Below are 20,617 nucleotides of genomic sequence, written 5' to 3' on the forward strand. Positions count from 1 at the left end.
GTCTGGTGGCTTTGATCCAAGAACACCCTGAGTCTATCCTGGTAGCCTCCACAGTATCCTAATGCCACTGTGAGAGGCAAGGGCACTGGGCATAACTGAAGGACTTAGATGGGCTTAGAGAAAGGTGACTTTGCCAGAGACGATGGGTATGCACAGAGGAACCACACAGCATCAGCGAAGCAGTCAAGCTGAGTATGAGAGGGGTGTCCCCAGAAGTCTGGAAGTTCCACCAAGGTATAGATGTCAGCTAAGCTAAGCAAAGGCCCTTGGCAAATATAAGAGGTTCAGTGGCCACAAGAGAGCGGTAGGTGACGAAGCAGGTTCACATAAGACCTACCCGAGGACAGGATGGATGTAGACCGGCAGAAGAATAAGGCAGGCAATAGGCCAAGTGGGCACGTGGGACAGACTAGCCTGGCTGAGAAGAAGTGAGGCTTGGGGAACGGGATGCTGAAGGTAGCTCTGGGAGTCTTAAACTCTTCTTGGGTGTGGCAGCACCTGCTCTGAAGGTCCTAATTCTTGCTGCCTATTGGAATGCTATGGTAACTTCTGTAGCTCTGAGTCTTGAGCCCTTCCCACTGGACAGCCTATGGAATTAAGATTAAGCAGAGAAGCAGGCGTGGCACATGTCTGGTGAGAGGCCAGAGATACTCTGAGGCATTTAATAAAGATAGGACTCAACAAAGACAAAAATAAGAACAATCGCAGGTGCAGCTAGTCTTGAACATAATAAGATAGCTCCACGGCATCATTCCAATAGTTTAGGTAGAACCTTCGGGTCCTGGAGTCCGAGTCATGGCGGAGGGCCTCCAAACCTGCAGCAGAGACCACATGGTCCCACCAGGAGCTCACTGAAGAGCTCAGGGCACCAGTGAACCCACAGTCTGGAGGGAAAAGTAAGCCCCCCACCCTGGAGAGGCATCTCCCCCCGCAGAAAGCTCCTGCAAGTGTCAGGCAAGACAGACCCCAGCCACCCCGAGGGTACAGAGGCTCCGCTTGCTCACAGTTCTTAAGGAAGATCACATCTTTCTTTCTCAAGTATATGCATAGGTCATTGAAATAGTCCTGAAGCAATGCCCCTGGGGTAGTCAAGGATGTGGTTAGCAGCAGCAACCGTTGTCCACCAAAACAGAGCGTTGGCCCGCAGGGACATCCCACCCCCTCGATAACCAAATCTACTACTGTCCCTGCAGTGGACGCAGGACCATCCACTGTGGCGGCCAAGGCAGGGAGATACCGGGGATGGGGATCGAGACTGCTGGGTCAGTCCCTACCGATGAACTTCATGGCTGCCAGCTTCACTGTCATGTGGGAACTGTCCAGATACTTCAAGGCCTGACTGAGAAACTGCTGGTAGTTGCCGACATTGCTTTCTAGCTGAGGAGAGAAGAGAGGGCCTGTGAGCATATTGAAGGTCTGTGTGCTACCTCACTTCAGGGGCGTGGCTTTCCTGAGGGACCCCAAGAGCCTGGAAGAGAGGAGGGCGGGCATCTGAGTCCCCTAGGGGATGGACAAGGGTAGATGGTGGCGATGGCCCAGTTACTTCATTCAATCCAGTGAGGGGAGTCCATGCCAAGGACAGGAGCGGCCATATGTGTGACTCTTCCCAACCTCACCCTGGACACCCTCCAGGGTGCCTCTGTGCATCCCTGCCCGGTTGCCATCTCACCACAAACCAAAAGCTTTATATCCCACACTCATAAGCCCCCAGGGTCCCCTGCAACGCCTATGTCATGAAGAGGAAAGGCAGGCCTGTCACTGGCAACTTCTGTATCCTGATCTTCTCTGCTGTTGAGGGAGTAAAGCTGCCTTTGGGGGTTTCTCTAGGCACTTACGTTGGGGTGTCGTTATCATGCATTGCAGACATGACACAGTGCCTGTGTCACTATGGACTCTGCTGCTCCGTGGCCTTCAATGGCCTTTCCATTTCTAACTGTCTAGACTCATATCCTCCCTGCCACAGGTTATAAACCTTTCCTGTTTCCTGGGCCCTAACTGCACCTGAAATTTGAAGTTAGGGCAATGTGAAACAGCTGGAGACTGCAGTCCTGGGTCTCTCAAGGGCCATGCTTCTACTGTCACTATCATCAAGGTGCCACACGGTGCACTGCATGGGATGGATAAGCAGGCCGGGAGCTCAGCATCCCCACCCTGTCCAAAGATCACCTTGAGATCTTTGCAGCCACCATTCTAGGCTTGCCCCTAATGGCTGAACCAGAATCTATTGAAGCCTGAAGACTGAGGAGAGGCCTGTCCTGCCTTGCCCATGTGACTCTGGTCCTATTCAAGAGTCCGGGATTATGGCCCTGACAGCCTAGACCCAGCAGAACAGAAGTTCCTGGGGCCAAAGAATAAACTGGTGACTAGATATCAAGGGGTACCATTTACTACTGGTCTCCCACTCCTGGGCCCTGCAGTGTATGGGCTCAGAGGCTCAGGTATGTCTGCCTTACATATGCACTTTGAACACCAGGGTGCACTGTGTCCTCAGAGGCCCTACTAGGCAGACACTATGGGCACATGGTGGAGACTCCCAGCCCTCCTTCATTATGAAGAGGGAAATGTTCCTCATAGAAGCCCAGTAATTAAACACCCTCCCCATCAAGACCTCCTCCCCTCCTCACAACCTCCCCTCAGAAAGGTCTGAGGTGATCCTGCAGCCACCACACCTCTCTGTGCCCAGACCCTCCCCTGGAAAGGTGCCCAGGCCTTACCATGTAGATAAAAATGTCATTTGCAGCGCCCAGCCCTTGGCCCCATGCCAGCTTGCCAAACAGCTCCTTCCGGAACTCCCACTTTAACAAGATGGCACAGCGCAGGAACGTGAACCTGGCCTTCTGTAAGTGGAGAACAGAGTGTCTCTGCTCCCACCCGTTACCATCCCTCTCATCCAGAGAGTCCTTAAGGAGAGGTCTCTGCAACAGTACCACCCCTGTTGGGGACACTGAAGGGGACATATCACCAGAGGAAGTGGCAACTCACACCCAGCCCAGGCCTTTCCTGTTCTAATTCACATAGAACTTGCAGAAGAGCTGCCTCGGCCTCCTTCTGAAAAAAAACCAGCTTGGAGTACCAGCCTTAGAGGGGTGAAGCTTTAGTCTATGTTTGGGAAGGAACCTGACTCCCCACAGTGGATATGGGCCTGGGCTACATTTGGATTGTTAAATATAAAGTCTTGCTCTTGGAAGCCTGGGGGAACTTATTCCAGGGCCAGAAGAGGCTAAGCTTGGCCTGTGGCTAGTGGATAGAGACTAGGCTAGCCCTAGGGAGAAACAGAGGCAGGGGATGGATCCAGGAGCTCAGGGTACCTTGCAAAGGCATGGCCTATAAAACGCAAGGTCCTCATGACATGGCTAACATTTCAGGGCCATCTCAAGGAGAGTTGCACAACGTTCCTTTGGTTTGGGGTAGTGCCACTAGGTAGGCAGGGTACAAGTAGGCACTCCAAGTTCAGCACATGCTCACACCACTGGATGGGGAGTGCAGTGGATTGTCCTGATGCTGTTTGTATTCTGATGTTAATTCTGCTTCCTCAAGAGGGGCTGCCCACAATGAACAGTCCATCACATACTCAGGTGATCTCATGTGAACCTGCATCCCATTTTAACTGGTCAGTAAAAGCTAGAGCCTGTGGTTGGACTGTGGAGGGGAAAGGTGGGACTGGAGGTGTGAGAGTGAGGGCAGGTAGAGAGGAGAAGAGGACGAGAGAGGAAGGAGAGAGGATGGAGGAAGAAGAGGAGAGGGAAACATCAATGGACCAGAACCATATGGCCAGGAGAAACGGCAAGTAGCAAGGGGTCTTATAGCTGGGGAATAAGCTATTATAGTATTGGATCTGCCCAATTTAGGCATATAGCTTATAATCATAATAACTGGATTGTGTGTTTATTATATGGAGTTATCGGGGTTGGAAATTCCAGCAACAGGGAGTGGGAAAGTAGAGGTACAAAGTCCCTGGATGCTGGACTTCTGCAGCTGATTTTAGATGGTGGTGTGGAGGTCTTCAGCCAGAAGAGGCAGCCCAAGGGCCCCATGGGATGTGAGTGAAGAACCTGAAGCAGGTGGTTGAGACAACACCACCAAGATAGAGCCCACTCCTTTTCTCTGGTTACTGGGTTGGCCTACAAACCCAGCCCCAGTCCTCTGTCACCTAGATGAACTCTAACCTCACTCTGGGCTCCATTGAGAGAGCTGAGCCCTCGAGTCCTGTTCTCCTTCAGCCTGGCTCTCATAGCTGCCCCAGCTGAGCTGGAGCACACTCACCGTAGCTACTTCTTGGCAGGGGTCAGCCATATTGAAGAGGAGGGGTACTGTAGCCTGAGAAGCCACATCCTTGAGGCTCTGCCTAAGCTTCTTGCCACCATAGTGGATGACATCTCCAAACAGGAAGATGGCACCTTCCCGAACCGCTGCCCTTTCCTGGGAGGGGAGACAGGTCTCCTGCTCAGACATGCAACCATCCAGGCTTCTCCCTTCCCTCTCTTCACATGACTCCTGGTTGCCTCACTTTGGCCCTGTGCAGCTCAGGACCAGCCGTCATTGTCCCTAACCCCACAAGCCAGTGGCCGCTCATCCTTCCTCAACCCCTTGAAATCACTGGGTCCTATTGCACAATATGAGGAGTTCATATGGAGTCATTGGTCCTGATAACTTGGGAGGCAGAATCCTGAGCACAGGACTCGGTACCTTCACAAACTTCAGCTAGTAGCAGTCTATGGAATCTTGATTCTCAGGTGGGTTCTGGGGATGGTTCTGAGTACAGGCACTAGTTTCTGATTTCCATCTGCAGCCCTGCTTGTCCTGTACTGCCAACCCAAATACCCTGCCCAGCTCACATCTGTGAACAGGCTGAGAAGGTGCTGGGCGATCCTGAGGCTGACAATTCCAATGCCCTGGGCACTTAGACAGTGCAGGAGGTGGCCCATGATCTTCATCAAGCCAGCAGGGTCCTTGAACTCAGGTTGTAGAAAGTTGTTCAACAGCTCCATCAACTTAATTCTTAGCAGAGTTGCCTGCAGGGAGACCACCGTCCTCCAGTAGGGCCCTTGACCAGTTTCTGACAGCTGCCCCAGTGAAGCAGGTCATAGTTTTGGGCTGACACTGGAGCTCCTGCCCTACTCAGGTGTGATCTACCCATCTCTGAGTCAGTCCAGGTGGGGCAGAGGTCTGAGTGCTAAAGCTGGCTGTTCCCAAATCCACTCCCCACCTCCCCTACATGATGGACAGGAAAACAGACAAAACCACACCATGTGTCTGGAATAGGCTAAATCTGCAGCTGCATTCTAGCACATCATGAGGACCATCAGAACAGGCCTGCTCTGGGAGGTTCAAAAGAGTAGGATATTAGGTACCTGACAGAAGTTATCATCTGAAACAATTAAGCACAGCCAACCTGGTTTGATGGTCTCTCTACCACCTTTCGAGGAGATATCCTTCCAGACCCTTCCTTTGTGCCTAGCCCTCCCTGTGATCTTTCTGGGATGGCAGAGGGTATATCTCTCAAGTTCCTCCACCCTCACCTTTTTAGGGTGCATCAGGGTGCTGCCCAGTCCCTTCAGGCTCATAGCCCGCACCATCTGGTTGCGACTAGAAAGGCCCAGGTTCAGGGAGTTGTACATGGTCTTCCAAGACATGTGCTGGGAGACATCTGGGCTGTTGAGAAACTGGGCAGGGGTTGGCACCATCAGTCCACCTGCTAACCACAGCTGGCAAGGAATCGGCCTGCCCCAGGCCATGAGAATGAAGTGAGACCTGAAGAAACATGTCTACCAGCAAGCATAGCTGACACACAAGGGTCAGACATATATGTTTTATATCAGAGACCATGGAAGGGAAGTCCACTGGGGCAGATAGGGGACAGGCTGACCTCAGTGATGATGCAGATGCCCACAATGTTGTCTCGCTCTTCGCTGCTCTTCAGGGAGATGAGAGCCTGCCCCAAGACAGCCTTGATCTCGCAGTTATAGTGAGCCATGGCCCTATCACATGTAAGAAGCAGACACAGAGTCCCAGAGGGCTCCATTCTCCAGCTAGGTCTCAGCACTGCCCAGAATTCTGAGTCTGGAGTGCAGGATCCAGTGTATGGAGAGTGGGCTGGGCTGCCATTCTACCCACTCCCAGGCATAGGGTGCCCAAGCCAAGGGCTCACCTGGCCAAAAGGGTCACTCCCTTTGGGAAAGTTTCCAACTGCCCGAAGAGCTCCCAGCCCTGAATCAGCTTCACATCAGCAAACACTTCCCAGTATTCAGTGGTCCAGAAGAGGCCCTTGAGTGCTTCCATGCAGATCCTGGGCAGGGTGGAATAACGGGTGCCTGAAACTTGTCAGCTGCTACCTACTAAGACTCTCATTGTTCAGGACTCTTCCCTCCTGGACAGTTTGGGAACTCTGTTCCAACCCATCCCACCTCCACTCAAAATCCTTCCCTTCTTGGGTCTGTAGCATCAGCATGCTCAGTGAGTGCAAGGGAGGGGCCACAGATGTCTTGGCTCACCTGCAGGGCCCGATGGGCTTAGAGCCCAGATCATCTTCCTGGTAGTCAAACATGCCTTGCACTAGGCCCACCTCCAGCAGGTAGTAGAGCTCTGTGAGGAGGCCCAGAAGGATGCCTGAGAAGGCCCAGCAGACTGTGTTCCTGTACTCCTTGGTATAGAGGAGCTCATAAATGGTGCCCAGAGCCTGTGATGGGTGACAGAGAGGGACCCCTGAGCAGAGACATCAGCTACAAAGGCACTCTAGTCTGGGCTTTGCTGCCTTCATCTGGCCTCCCATGAAGACCCCTTGGATAAATCGCCAAAGATCCTTGCACTAGCTCTGAGGCTCAACTAGGACCCCTTGCGGTCTCTGGGACTGGGCTCTGAGCTCCAGACTTTGCTCAGCCTGGATTCCACAAGGTTGACTCTATTTTTCTTGGCTTGGCTTCACCTTATTATGAGCTGGGTCTCTCTAAGTACCCATCCCAGTGGGCACATCTCCATCTCTCTTCATTGTTCCTGTCCCCACAGCCAACAGTGGCCCAGTGCATGGTCACTGTGTCTGAGCTGTGTCAGAGCAGCCAAGGCTCTCTCCCACTTCCCACTGTAGGTCTTTCTCAGACCCTCTTTGGTGAAGGCCTCTCCTGGCTCTGAGTTTCTGGTGGCTGGTCCCATTTAGCCCAGTTTCTTTGGAATTGGTCTGTGTTTGGCTGTAGAATCCCCTGGCTCTTTCTCTAAACCATCCCCCAGCCAGTCCTACAGTGCCATGCCCAACGTTCTACTTTGTCCTCCCCTGAGTATGAGGGTCTCAGTTCATGGGGCAGAGATAATAAATGGGTAAGCTTGGGGGAAGTCCAAGAGCTAGCCTTGGCTCCCAATCAGTGCTGGCCATCTTATGTCCCACCCCTGCCCTGCCTTCTCCTTCAGGAATCCCCCTGCCTTCCCTAGATCCTGGTGGCCTCTTGTCACCCCTCCATCTCTCTTCATTGTTCCTGTCCCCACAGCCAACAGTGGTCCAGTGCATGGTCACTATGTCTGAGCTGTGTCAGGGCAGCCAAGGCTCTCTCCCACTTCCCACTGTGAGACTTTCTGTTCTGCTCTGGTCTAAGATGAGGCATCCATATAGAGTAGCAGCAGGGGCCTGTAGCCAGTTGGCTGGTCCCTCAGCGAGTGCCTCAGACACCTACTGAGGTCATGCCTGCCAGGTGAGAGGCTCACTAAGCACAAGTGAAATGCATTGCCCACCTCCACAAATGACTACAGACTGTGATAAAGGCCTGAGGGTGGGGCCCTTGGAGGTGACACAGCCTGCCTCACCCCTACCCCAGGAGTTAATTGAAGCCCTGGAGACTGCTGCTGCCCTGGGGGACCATGCTGGTGGCACGTTGCACAGGGTGCTGCTCACCATCAGCGAGACCAGCCGGGCTCGATATGTGGACTGGAGGAGCCTCCTTGGTGGGCGCAGTTTCAGCTTTATGTAGAGTAGAGTTATAACATCACGGGCCACTTGGTAATTGGCAGCCAGAGCCTTCCACAGAGGTAGGATCCACCTGATGAGACAGGGACCAGGCCACCACTGGGAACACTGGGCACAACACGGCAGAGAGGTCTTTATGAATGCTGGCCATCAGAAGGATGTGGGACAGTGAGCCCTGGTGGTGGTGGGGTGGGTAGTAAGTGAGGGGCCCTGAGGTCTATATTCTATGATGCTCTGTTTGATATCTGCACAAATCTCAGCCTCTCCAGAACCCCCCAAAAATAGCTGCCTTATATAGCCTGACTATTTTTTTGGAAGTAGGGGCAAGTCTCCCTGACCCTCACCACTCAGATAGTTTGAAGAGAAGAGGGAAGCTAGCAGAGCCAGGAACCACTCCAGGCAGAGCTCATGAGTCCCTCGTTGTACTTGGCTCCATGTCAAAGACTGTGTGTTGGGAGATCAGCCAGTGTCCCTGCCATGTACCACACTGCCAACTATATACATATATTCATGAGGTGCTTAGCATATGGCTGGCCACCTAAGGACCGACAGGCTTATGAGTATGCTGCTGCTGCCAGCAGCCCCTAGCCAAGTTCTGAATTAATAAGGCCTCATGGTCAACAGACTGCCTCTTGAAAGACTATCTAGAGTGGCAGGTGGAATCAAGACTCACTGAGGCTCTGGGACCATGGGGGGACCTGTGGATAGGTGGAAGGGCATCTTTGTGTATCTTCACAGCCTTTGACTGCTCTAGGGCTCTGCGTACAGGTCAGTCTCTGGTGACTGGGAATCTGAGATTGTTTCTACACCAATGCTAGAACCCTGTTTGATTCCCAAACACCTTCAGAGCCCCTCTGGCCATAGCTCAGAGTCAAGAAAGAGACAGACCCCCCAAATGCCTATTCTTGCCTAGTGTGCTAAGTAAACTATGTCCCAGAAAGGTGGACCACCACATGCCTGGATGAGGACCACATTGGGGTGTCTGGGTCAAGGGAAGATATACCTCTCTGAGGGCTGACATAGGGATAAGATCACCTCCACCACCTCCTGAATATGCTGGGTCCCCAGAGCCAAGGTGGCCTGACTTATGGCCTGCTGGACACTCTTGGACTGGATGTTCGGCAGTTCCTGGAACAGGCCTTGCAAGAGCTCAGCTATCTGCAAGGTGGAATGCAGCTTCAGATGGGGCAAAGCCCTCTAAGTTCCTGGTAGGACTTAGCTTTATAGCTCAGCTCCCCCATTGCCATCACTATTGTAACAAAAGTAGGGTGAACAAGCCAAGGGGTACAATGTGGTTGACCCTGTAAGAGGACCCAAGTGGATGGGGCTTGGCAGTGCCCAAGGATGAATTTTCAATTTAGTTGGTGAAACCAAACTGGACAGCAGTTTAGAGCTGCCCTCTCCCACAGGTCACCCGTGAGGCAGCAGAAGATGGGCCGGGAATCTACTGGACTAAGCCACCTGGCCGGAAGTTCATTGGGACACCACTCCTGGGCTACTAGGGTGGTCACTCATTGTCTCCGTGATTGCATGTGAATGAGAGGGTGTGGCGCTTGCTTGCATGAGCATGTACACACAGTCTGAAGGGAGCCACAGCCACCCAGCCTCACTTGTTCCTTCCTGAAGCCAGGCTCCACACAGATCAGCAGCAGGAGCTTGGCAGCAAGGTCACAGTGGAGATGATTATAACTGCCTAGACTGTGCACCAGCGTGAGGATCAGTTGTGTGTGCTGTGCCACTGTCAGGTCTTCCTTGAAGACCTATGTAGAGGCAAAGGCCAGGGAGGGGGAAATCTCTGGTCAGCAATAAATCAAGCCAGGCAGGGGCTCCTCCAACCTCTTACCATAGAGGGAATGATGGTCTTGTATACAGATACTTATGTCATAGCTATGGACAAAGGTTTGCAGGGTTCCAAAGGCCCCATCCTGCCCTCACCCCAGGCTGCTATGAACTGTATAGTTCCTCCACCTTGAGGCCATTGCTCCGTGGCTGTACGTGTGCATTCCATAAGCTCTCAGCTGCCTATTCTCTGAAGACTTTCCCAAGGGACAATGGTGGTAAACAGTCTTGTAAGGAGTCTGACTGTGTCGGAATGATGACCGGCTCCTGCCCAGATCTAGCCCTCCTCTGCCTTGCTTCCCTATCCCACCACCTCTTAAGGATGGAACCCAACCTGCTTTCTTTTAGGAAGGGTGCCACTAGGACAACAGATTCAGCCTAGTGCATGGCCCAGGAGACACCAGATGCTGTAAAGTGTCACTGCTTCTGACCCAGCCAGTCTCAGGAGCAGCTGGATCCATCTACCCAAGTGACCCTCACTTAGAAGGTAAGACAACTGAGGCTCAGTAAAATGGGACGACTGACCCAGGGTCATCCAGTGATGGAGCTTTGACACAAACCCAGCTCTGATCTTCTCTATCCAGTGTAATAGGCAGATGGAGCCTGAGAAAACTATGGGGGTGCAGGGAGGTGGCAGAAAGTCCAGAGAACGGATGTTCGTCAAGCTTACATAGGATGGGGAGGGGCAGTGCTGAGAACAGTGTATCCCCAGAAGAACAGGATAAGCTGGCTTCTCTTGTCCCCAGATGGAGATACAAGCGAGAATCTTTGCCCCGTGGGTTTAAAGGTCCCATCTGAGCAGAGGCTGCTGGGAAGGGAGGTACAGAGAACTTCCCTGGAAAGAGCAGAAGTCCATCCCATCCTGGTTCTGCCCAACTGACTTGCCTGCTCAGGTCCCTGGGACCCTGAGGCCCCATCTATTCAGGCCTGGGAGTGGAAAGGAAGGAACCATTTAACCACTGTGCTCTGGGGCCATCAGAGGCCCAGGCCCTGCCTGAGTAAGCTCACCTTCACCAGGTGGTAGAGCTTCATCTCCCACTCTCTAAACACGTTGCTTTCAAAGTGCTTCATCTTACTCCACTGCGCAGACTCCACCAATTTCCCTGTGTACAGTTGTGCTCAGGAGGGCTGCTTCTCCCCGCTGCCCCTACTCCCGAACCCCTGCCCCTGCCCCACTCACCCTTCTGCTGAAAAACAAGCTCCATGAGCAGGTAAACACAGAAGTGAGAATGCTGCTGTGTGATCTTGTCTTTGTCCCGCCACAGCAGAATCAGGATGCCTATTTGGTGACCCAGCATGGACGGCACGGCCTCTTTCTGGGGAGAGAGAGGCAATTAGCAAAGCCAGGTCTGGCTTGTTTTGTGACGATTCTTGCTTCCACTCCTGTCCCCAGCATCTTTAGGAGACACACTGACTAGGGCTTGAGAGGGGCTCCTGTCTCACTTGACCTTCACCTCCCTCACCTGTCTTCTCATCTGGAAAAGGCATTTCTGTTTTTAACAAAAGGCTGGGTCCTTCAGGCGACTGTGTGCAGGTGTGCCTGTGGATATGTATATGTGCCTGCAGGCACATATGTGCATGTGCATTATGTTCATGTGCATGCGTGTGCGTGTGTGTGTGTGTGTGTGTGCACTCGTGTGTGCTAGTACGTGAGTATGCATGCAGGCTTACCAGAGTGTGCATATGTACCTGCATGATGATAATGTGCATGTATGTATGCCGGTATATATATACATGCATGATTGTGTGGATATGTGTAGTCTTGTGTGTGCGTGTGTGCATGCCTATGCATGCCTATATGTCTGTGTGTATGTGTTTGCCAACATATATCCATGTGTGTTGTTTGAGATTCATTTCTCTTGGCTGCTTTTAGGATTCTCCTGTTTCTCACTGGTCTTCAATAATTTGGGCTGTGATGTTTTCCTTTGAGTGTGTGCTGCTTGGGATTTCTTGATATCCCTATCTGGAGGTGTGTACTTTCTCGCCCAAACTGAGCAGTTCCCACCACGGCAGCACCACCTCCTCTGCCTCCGTCATCTCATTTCTCCCGGGATCCTGCTTGCATTCCACACAGTTCCACACCCACTGGGCTTTTGTCCTGTCCCTCGGGGCTTTCTTGTCCCTTTGTCCTGGTTCCGGTTCTGTTTTCTTCTGTGCTGGTTGAGCTGTTGGTTAAAAGAACCAGTGGCTTTTCATCTCGGATGTGTGCTTCCTTTGCAGTTCTAGAATGTCCCTCTAACTCTTTCTTGTGGTTGCCGCATGTTTCTTAGCATCATCGACTTCCCTCACACTTGTGTGTTCTTTTAAGTTCGGGAACACAGCCACACACCATGCAATGTTTCCTTGGTTCCTTTTACCATAGACAAAGTGGTGCAGACGAGTGGTGACAGAGACCTCCTGGCAGTCCTCCCAGAGATGATGGGGAGGGCACATGTTCCCTTCTCTGAATGTCCAGCCTATGAGGTCTGGAGGGCCACATTGTTGGAGCTTGACTTTGGTAAGTCTCTGGTGCCCGAGTAGGTTACACCCAAGCTGATGCCATCCCAGGCTGGGGCATTCTACACTGGTGGTGTCTGTGGGTTTGGAAAGTGGTCTGATGAGGATTGTGAAGCACTGGGGACGGGGCCTTGGGATGGGAGCAGCCCTGATCTGTAGAGTCTCTTTCTCCCTCTGTGGTCCACACTGCTGTCCTCTGAAGCTTCTGCTCCAGACTTGGGGGATGACAGAGCAGAGCAGCCTGCTTACTGTCAGCCTAGGACTTTTTTGTATCATTGGGGAATCCATCACTCTGGGAAGCCTAGTATCATAGGATGCTTTTTTTCTGAAGTCCACAGGCTGAGCCTCTCAGCTACCTGCCAGATCCCAACACCCAGACTAGCATTGCGGCCTGAGCATGTGCAGCAGCCATCACACACCTGGCCAGCCAGCCCCACCCAGGAGGGAGCACACCAAGTGCAGACTCAGCAGCCACCTCAGCTGGTGCTAGGTGTCTAGGCTGGTGCCTATTCAGAAGGACCTCTTGTGGTCTCTACTTGTATTGTGCCCAGGATCTAACCACACACCATTACCAACCCAAGACTCACTCAAGTCCTCTCTCATGAGGCTCCTTAGCATCATTTCCACCTGCCCTGACTGTCCCTTCTCTTCTGGGGGGGGGGTCTGAGCCCCTGAGTGTAACCCTGAGCACAGAACAGTGTCCTCTCATCCCTCTCTAAGGCCCAACCCTTAGGTCCTGAGTAGAACAGGCCTCACTGCCCCAGGCCTGTCCCAGCCAGCCCCAGCCTGCCCCAGCCTGCCCCAGCCTGGATCCCCAAAGCCAGCTTCACAAGGTCCAACCCACAGTTTCTGGTAAAGCTCTCACTAGCATCAAACCTTGGTCAGGCCTAACTGCACACGCAGGAGGACCTTAAAAGCCATTTCATCTTCAATACTGGAGCTTCAATTTTCACTTCAAGCATGGAAGAATAGCTCAGGGTTCCTGTGTGCTCTCTGGCCAGTGCTTCCCCTTAGCTACCGTCTGTTCGCTTTGGATCCCTCCGTTCCCCTCCCTTCTTCTGACAGGGGACACCAGGCATTTTACCTCAAATACCCCCACTGTCTAGTCCATACTAATCAGGAAACTTAGTGACAAATGCAACAGTCACAGTCACAAAAATCTATTTCAACATCAGCATCGTTATCTAATCCACAGTCTATATCCAAAGTTCATCACTTGTCCCGATACAGGGATACTTCACACACAGCACTAAACACACACACACACACAGAGAGAGAGAGAGAGAGAGAGAGAGAGAGAGAGAGAGAGAGAGAGAGAGAAACCCTAGTACAAAGCCACGTTCTCTTTCTCTGATGGAGGTCCTCGTCTGATTGCAGGACACCCTTCCTTCCAGACACCCCCACCCCAAACAAATACCCCTTCTACCATTCATAAATTAAATTTCAAAATATTTAGAGTATTTTACAGAATAAAGTCTCAAACCAATAATATTTCAAAACCCAAACTACAGAATGTTTAGCAGTTTTTATGGTAATTTTTATTTAAGATTGTAGTTACAGAGAGGTTACAAGTAAGTGAAAAATTCAATAGTTTTGGAAATTTGAATAGGTTCCCACGTCTGTATCCTCTTTCTGCTGCTGTAAGAGTAGTTGAGGCTGGATGATTGACAGAGCAGTTTATTTAGCTCACAGTAGTGTAGACACTAGGTAGTGCCTTCTGGAGAGGGCCTCTCTCACTGTGCGCTGGATGACACTTGGCACTAGTGCGTGCCAGCTCAGCGTGTGGATGATAAGAGAGACTTCCGGTCTCTCAAGGGGTAACCAATTCCTGAGAGGGGCCAGTTTCAAGGTAAAGACATAATTCCCTCTGACGAAACTCATCTTCCAACATCTTCATCAATTTCCATACTTCAGCCACAGCACCCAACACTCGGCTTCTCAGCTGTATCTCTTCAGTTCAGGCCTGTGAATGGCTGGGCGGGTGTTGCCATAGTTACTTGCCTGTTATTATTGCTGGACATCTACAGGGCTCCCAGATCTGCTCCAGTATGAATAACACCATATAAGTGTTCTTGCATAAGCCTTTTTATGGATATAACTTTTCATTCCTCTCTGGTAAGCAGCTAGGATCAGACCTATGCATGTAGGGCATAAGTGTTATTTAACTTTCAAAGAAACTGCGGAAACTTTTGCCAGGCAGTGTTAACATCCTACACTCCCCATGCTGGGTGAGACATTTCCGGGACTCCACACCTTGGCCAACACTTGCTGTTCCCAGTCTTAATTTTACTCTTCCAGTGGGTGGGTAGTGGTACCTTGTGTGGTTTTATTTGCATTTCCTTTTTGACCAGTTATGTGGGGGCACATTCATTTTCATGGGTTCCGCAATGTCCCCCCCTTTTTTTTCATCTGCTTGCCCATTTTAAGGGCTGGCTAGCTTTTTACTTTTTATAATTGATCACCTTGTCTGGACACAAGTCCTCTGTGATGACTATCTGTGTCCTTTGGCTGCCGGGTGCACAAAAGTTCCTCATTTTGATGAAGTCAATTTTATCATTTTTGGTTTGGAGATGGGGGTCTCATATAGTCCAGGCTGGTCTCAAACTCGATATGTAGCCAAGGATAAACTTGAATGGCTCGCCTCCCTGCCTCCACCTTCCGAGTTCTGCGATGGCAGACATACACCATCACACCCACTTCATGTAGTGTTAGGGCTCCAGCCTTGGACTTGCTCTACTAACTGAGCTACGTATGCCCCCACCACTCATTTTATCTCATTGGTAGCTTCTGCCTTCTGAACGCTGTACCACCAATCTGCCTGCCCTTCCTTTATGAGGAGGGTCTGACTTCTAGAGATCTGAAAGTTCTCAGCTTGAATTAGTCACCCTATCCTCTCCTTCCTTTTGTCCCTCCTCTTCCTCTCCCCTCTCCTTCCTGACATGATTTCACTGTATAGTTCATGCTGGCTTCATATAATCCTGCAGCCCTTCTTCTCAGTGCTGAGCTACCCACACTTGGCCCATGAAAAGCCTGCTTATGGTTTTCCTTGAGGCGTGGGGTGGTAGCTGATACCTACTGCCCTAAGGAACTTGGCTTGTCTCGGACCTTCCCATCTAAGCCACATGCCTCCATGTGAAGCAGCTGGAGATGAAGGAGGACACAGGGACAGGGTGACTCTCTTTCTCTCAGCTTCTCCATTCCCGGCTCTCAGATCAGCTATTTCTGGGACTGTTTAAGACATGGTGTTCCTCCACACTGCAGCCTTCCTGACACACTGCAGCTTTCCTGGGGAAACAGGCTGTTTCCCCAGAGCCCCTACCCCTTTCACTCCTCCAGTCTCTGCCCTCTGTTGGGTCTCTGTTCTTGGGATTTCCTCAGGCCACCCCACTGAGCTATAGTCATAGCCCCCAGCCTAAGGGCTCCGAGACAGGCTATGGCAAGACCATGTCCCTGGATGCTGACCTTCATTCCCCCCATCAGGTGCTCCCCATGGTTTTGGGGGTATAGGAAACTCACAGCAAGCTTCAAAGAGTCCACCACGTATTGCAGAAGCAGGTAGATGGACTGGACGGCCCGACTGCGCTCATGGATCTTGTCAGACATCAGCCAGTATTCTATGTGCTGGGATGAATGGAGCAGAGGGTGAGAACCTGGGCCCACAGACCACATTGCTCCCAGCTCTAGATGAGCCCTGAGTAGGGCTTGCCAGGAAGGAAGGGAAACAGCTACCCAGCCAGAGCACTGGCCTCCTTGCCTGTCCATCAATCTACCCCTTCAGTTCTGGGGTACCTCACAGCTTTGGACCATCTTAGATGTAGAGAAAACCTAAGAAACCTTCATGTTCTTCACAGCCAACACAATTCTGCTAGCACCAGCTAAAAAACATCCTAGGATAAACACAAGCATCCTTCAATTCAACTAAACTTTAATACTATCAACCTGCACGCCATGTCAGGTCCCACAGGTTAAGGGCTCTGTCCCCAAGACTTCCCCAACTGCGGAGCCAGTCACAAGCCCCAACTGTGGCTCATGTTTCAGTCCAACCCACTATAAATTATGTTAGGCCACCTTTCATTACTATAACAAAATACTCAAAGCTGACTACTTTACAAAGCTGTTTGGTTATAATGGCACATGCTCTGGGGGACTTGGTGATGGCCTTGGTTACAGTCCTGAGGTGCTAAGGGACACCACATCACAGAGACTGGAAACACATATGTGCCTGTTTCTTCCCAGCTCCCCCCCACCTCTCATAAAGGCCATCACAGGAGGGCTGGGGCTCAGTGTTAGAGCACTTAGTGCTCTAACAATCTCTACCTAGTACTTTCTCTCTCTCTCTCTCTCTCTCTCTCTCTCTCTCTCTCTCTCTCTCACACACACACACACACACACACACACACACAGCTACCAGGGTTCAGCCATGTAGTTTTCTGCCTTATTCCCAATACTAGCTTAGGCTTGTAGCCTTTAAAGTGCCTCACAGTGGAGACCAGGTTTCAACAGATACCAAAGGACAATAAATCTGTGTTCTACCACACCCATGGGGACCTCCCCTGCCACTCCTTCCTTAGGGTCATTGAATTTACTGGAACAGTGTACACAACTTGGGGACACTCTGGTGTGTTTGCCCATTTATTATAGACAGCATGACAAGGTCACCACAGATATCACACAGAAAGAACACATAAGGCCACAAAGCTCTCATGTTGTTCCTGGTCTTGTGCCAGGTCTGGATCTCAAAGGTTCAGCCACTGGAAAGTCTCCTAAGGCTTGAGCTTTGGGGATTAAGGCTTTGGTATATATTCATGGTTGGTCACACAGCTGCGGTGCACATACCAGGCCAACCTGTCATGCTCTCAGGGTGGGGAAGGGACAAAACTGCAAAGTCCTCTGATGACTCAGCTGTCTCCTTTTCCCCCGGCTGCCAGGCCTCACACACACATCATCCTCAAGCCTAGGAGAGGGACTGTGTGAGGGGCAGGGTGAGGACCAGATACTACTTCAAAACCATGCAGAAACATGACACCTTCCGAATGCTTAGGAAACCCTGAGTTCATGGTAAACTCTGTAGGTGAGTGGCTTACCACTGGGTCTGACACAGAACTGGCACTTGGGAGAGCCTTTCTCCCCTGGGTGCTTCAGGGACAGCCACTGGGCTGAGCAGAAGTTTTTCAGATGCCTGGGGCCAACTGCTCCAGTGACCTGACCCTTCCTTTTTAGTCCTATGTTCTGGGCCAGTTCCCTGATGCTGATCCTATCACTAGCCTCAGACAATCAGGGATATATGCTGACTATGATTGATATGTGCCCACCCCTCCCGGGGGCGGGGGTCTGACAAAGCTCCCGCTCAGCATGGCTAGGACAGGGAGAAGTCTATCTAACTAGAATGGGTCACCAGGGGTCACTGCTTGGGATCAGGTCAAGCTTCCGGGCAGCATGAAACTCTGGCTAGTGGTACGTACAGTGGCATTGTTGACTTGGTACAACCACAAATTGAAAGACATTTTCAATAGTCTGACTATTGAAGGATGCTGCCATACTCCTACCTAGACTCTGACTCTGTTGGTGACTCAGCTCAGCCTCCCTCATATTCTCTGATGTACTCATCAGAGCTATAAAGAGAAGCCAATCTCAGAGTGCCTAGGCCTCTAGTCCCACCCTGACCTCCATCTCCCCCTTGCTGAAATCCACACCCAACCTCACCTGATGTCAAAGAACAGCATAGCTCCTACCTTTCAGAGCTTTATTCTGGTGCTATGCTAGGGGGAGGGTGGGACCAGGGCTTACATCTTGGAGTCAGTGGCCAACAAGGCCCACTCAAACCAATTTCCTTAGCTGTAAAGCAGAAGCTAGTGTGTTCTCCTGGCCTGTGGGGTGCCCAGGGCTGACAAGGATGCTGCTACCTGCTACCCTTCAATGAGAAGTCCGGCCTGCCCACACCCACCAGGATAGAATGGAACAAAGCAGAGGGATATGGGGCCATGCAGTGGAGCCCTTCTTCTTGAGATTTCTCAATTGTATTAGTCCTAAGGCCCTTCACTCCCCCACACAATATTTTTCAAGAGTGATGTGATGGTTTGTGTATGCTTGGCACAGAGAGTGGCACTACTAGAAGGTGTGGTCCTGTTGGAGTAGGTGTATCACTGTGGGTGTAGGCTTTAAGGACTTCACCCTACCTGCCTGGAAGCCAGTATTCTGCTAACAGCCTTCAGATGCAAAATTAGAACTTTCAGCTACTCCTGCACCATGTCTGCCTAGATGCTGCCATGCTCCTACCTTGATAATGGACTGAATCTCTGAACCCTTAACTCAGCCCCAATTAAATGTTGTGCTTATTAGAGTGTCCTTGGTTATGGTGTCTGCTCACAGCAGTAAAACCCTAAGTAAGACACGTGGTGAGCCCATACAGGTAACAGGGAGGCCATAAGGGGTGCCAGGAAGGAGTATTGTGACCCTGCTTCCAGTTGGTAAGTGGGTAGTGATGCCTCTCTCTCCTCCCTCTCCCTCTCCTCCCTCTCTCTCTCCTCTTTCCCTCTCCCTCTCCTCGCTCCCTCTCCCTTCCTTGCTCTGACTCCTTATCTCTGTCCATCTGTCTATGTTTCTGTTTTTTATGTCTTTTTCCCTTCTGCTATATCTCTGACGATGTCTCTATCTTTCTCATCTCTACCTTTGTATATTTCTCATTTTTCTGCCTACCTTGATCTATTTTGTCTCTTCACACCACAGGTACAGACACAGAGGCACACACACAGAGGCACACACACACACTGCCCACTTGCCCATCCCATAGTAGCCCAGGCTGGCTCACAAGCCTCACCTGCAGGAGGAAGCAGACCTCGTCCATGCTTGGGTTCTCGGAGATGAAGTTCTGGAGAAGAAGGTCGAGGGCACGTACTGTCTTCTTGTACAGCACCTGGCAAAGGTCAGGGCTAGCTAGTGTCGCATAGCCAGGCCACCTCGTGGTCTCTCCAGCTCCTCCACGAGGGCTGAGAATCATTGACTTTCCTGGGTCTAACTCTGGCAGCTTAAGGCCAGACCACACACTGACAGTGTCTGGAACAGTAAGACCTGCTTCCTGAAGGGTTTGGTTTAAGGGGAGGTGTGGGTGGTGTGAACAAACACACAGGTCCCTCAGGTATGTCCTCCCCAGCTTGGCTCACCCCTCTCCTGTACCCCTCTCCTGATGCCTGCTGTTCTGCACTCTTTCCTGCTCTTTCCCAAGGAGGATTTTTGGCTGATGTCTCAGCCGCTGAATACTTAGCAGATACAAATAAAACATCTTAGTTAGTTAGTTGGTTGGTTAGTAAGCTTTTGGACCAAGTACAGGAAGACTGTGCATGGAGCCAGCACAGCACTGAGACCAGGGTCTGTTTGAGCAGAAAACCTTGAAGGTCCTGGGCTTCCTAAGATTGAAGAGAGCTTGTGCTCCAGGCAAGATGGATCTACACCCAGACAGAGCTCCTCTTCCTGCCAATCACCAGACAAGGCTAACCCCTGGCCTAACACCAGGAACCCACACCTCTGGGAGGGAGACATGCTAAGCCCAGGGCATCACCGTGGTATCTGAGGCTTGCTCCACTGAAAATAAGTCATTCCTCGAGTCCTTGGCAGGAGGAAGCATAATCACACTCTGCAGACAGGTCTTCAGGATCTGGGACTTGAGAAGGGGTTTGAATCTGGGCCGCAGGTTACTGCAAGAGAACAAAGTGACAGGCTAGGGTGCAATGCTGGCCCAAGGGGCCCCCGAAAAAAAAACATGTCAGCACAATTAGAATGTGAAAATAAGCACTGTCTTGGCTCAGAGCAATGGCAGGGGCTAACAACACGGGTTATGGTGAGCTGTTCTGATTCATTGGCACTTGCTTGGGGGAAACCTAGACACTTTCTGGGGTCAGAATCAACACTATGAGTAGGTCAGCATATGTACAAATATAGACAGCAGTGAGATCAGGGACCAAGGGTGAAAAGCCAGGCTTCGTGTATAACCTGGGTTAGGGCCCAGTCTATGCTCAGGACTGTGTTCAGTGTGCAATTATGACCAATGCTTAGGTTTTGCCAGTGTTAATTTATCTTGGCCATGATTGAAAGCAAATGTAGTCTCTTAGGCAGAATACGCAAGGTCTCAGCAATCCACTGGTCTAACGCCCCTCACCTCCCAGGCCCCAGGCCCCAGCCCCTCACACACTGACTGTACCATAAACTCAGGACTTGGCCTATCTCCCTTCCCGTGCCCTGTGACAGTGAGTTACCTCAGGCCTATGATGACCAGTATGATCTTCTGCCGTAAGAAATTGGTCAGGGAGTTGGGCTCTTTCTGGAGGATGCCCTGGAGGG

General features: G+C 51.4%; 1 protein-coding gene across 7 annotated transcripts in view; it reads right to left on the reverse strand.

Moving 5' to 3' along the window:
- Positions 1-637: 637 nt before the first annotated feature.
- Positions 638-20,617, reverse strand: part of LOC110310900 (maestro heat-like repeat family member 5) — a 30,448-nt gene continuing 10,468 nt past the window's right edge. For 5 of the 7 annotated variants that reach the window (XM_021184058.2, XM_021184062.1, XM_021184057.1 and 2 more), the window contains 19 exons: positions 20,533-20,609; positions 19,839-19,974; positions 19,101-19,196; positions 15,800-15,904; positions 10,968-11,103; positions 10,796-10,890; positions 9,559-9,708; positions 8,952-9,106; positions 7,877-8,021; positions 6,492-6,676; positions 6,149-6,286; positions 5,867-5,978; positions 5,520-5,663; positions 4,836-5,012; positions 4,264-4,419; positions 2,715-2,837; positions 1,275-1,377; positions 1,005-1,079; positions 638-815 (listed from right to left, as the gene is read on the reverse strand). In XM_021184058.2, the coding sequence (XP_021039717.1) occupies positions 715-815; positions 1,005-1,079; positions 1,275-1,377; positions 2,715-2,837; positions 4,264-4,419; positions 4,836-5,012; positions 5,520-5,663; positions 5,867-5,978; positions 6,149-6,286; positions 6,492-6,676; positions 7,877-8,021; positions 8,952-9,106; positions 9,559-9,708; positions 10,796-10,890; positions 10,968-11,103; positions 15,800-15,904; positions 19,101-19,196; positions 19,839-19,974; positions 20,533-20,609 (2,409 nt within the window). In that variant the 3' untranslated portion in view covers positions 638-714. The remainder of the gene's footprint in view (positions 816-1,004; positions 1,080-1,274; positions 1,378-2,714; positions 2,838-4,263; positions 4,420-4,835; positions 5,013-5,519; positions 5,664-5,866; positions 5,979-6,148; positions 6,287-6,491; positions 6,677-7,876; positions 8,022-8,951; positions 9,107-9,558; positions 9,709-10,795; positions 10,891-10,967; positions 11,104-15,799; positions 15,905-19,100; positions 19,197-19,838; positions 19,975-20,532; positions 20,610-20,617) is intronic. The other 2 variants (XM_021184063.1, XM_021184061.1) reach the window with 2 other exon arrangements.

This window comes from Mus caroli, chromosome 15 (genome assembly GCF_900094665.2).
Source record: "Mus caroli chromosome 15, CAROLI_EIJ_v1.1, whole genome shotgun sequence".
NCBI classification, from domain to species: Eukaryota; Metazoa; Chordata; class Mammalia; order Rodentia; family Muridae; genus Mus; species Mus caroli.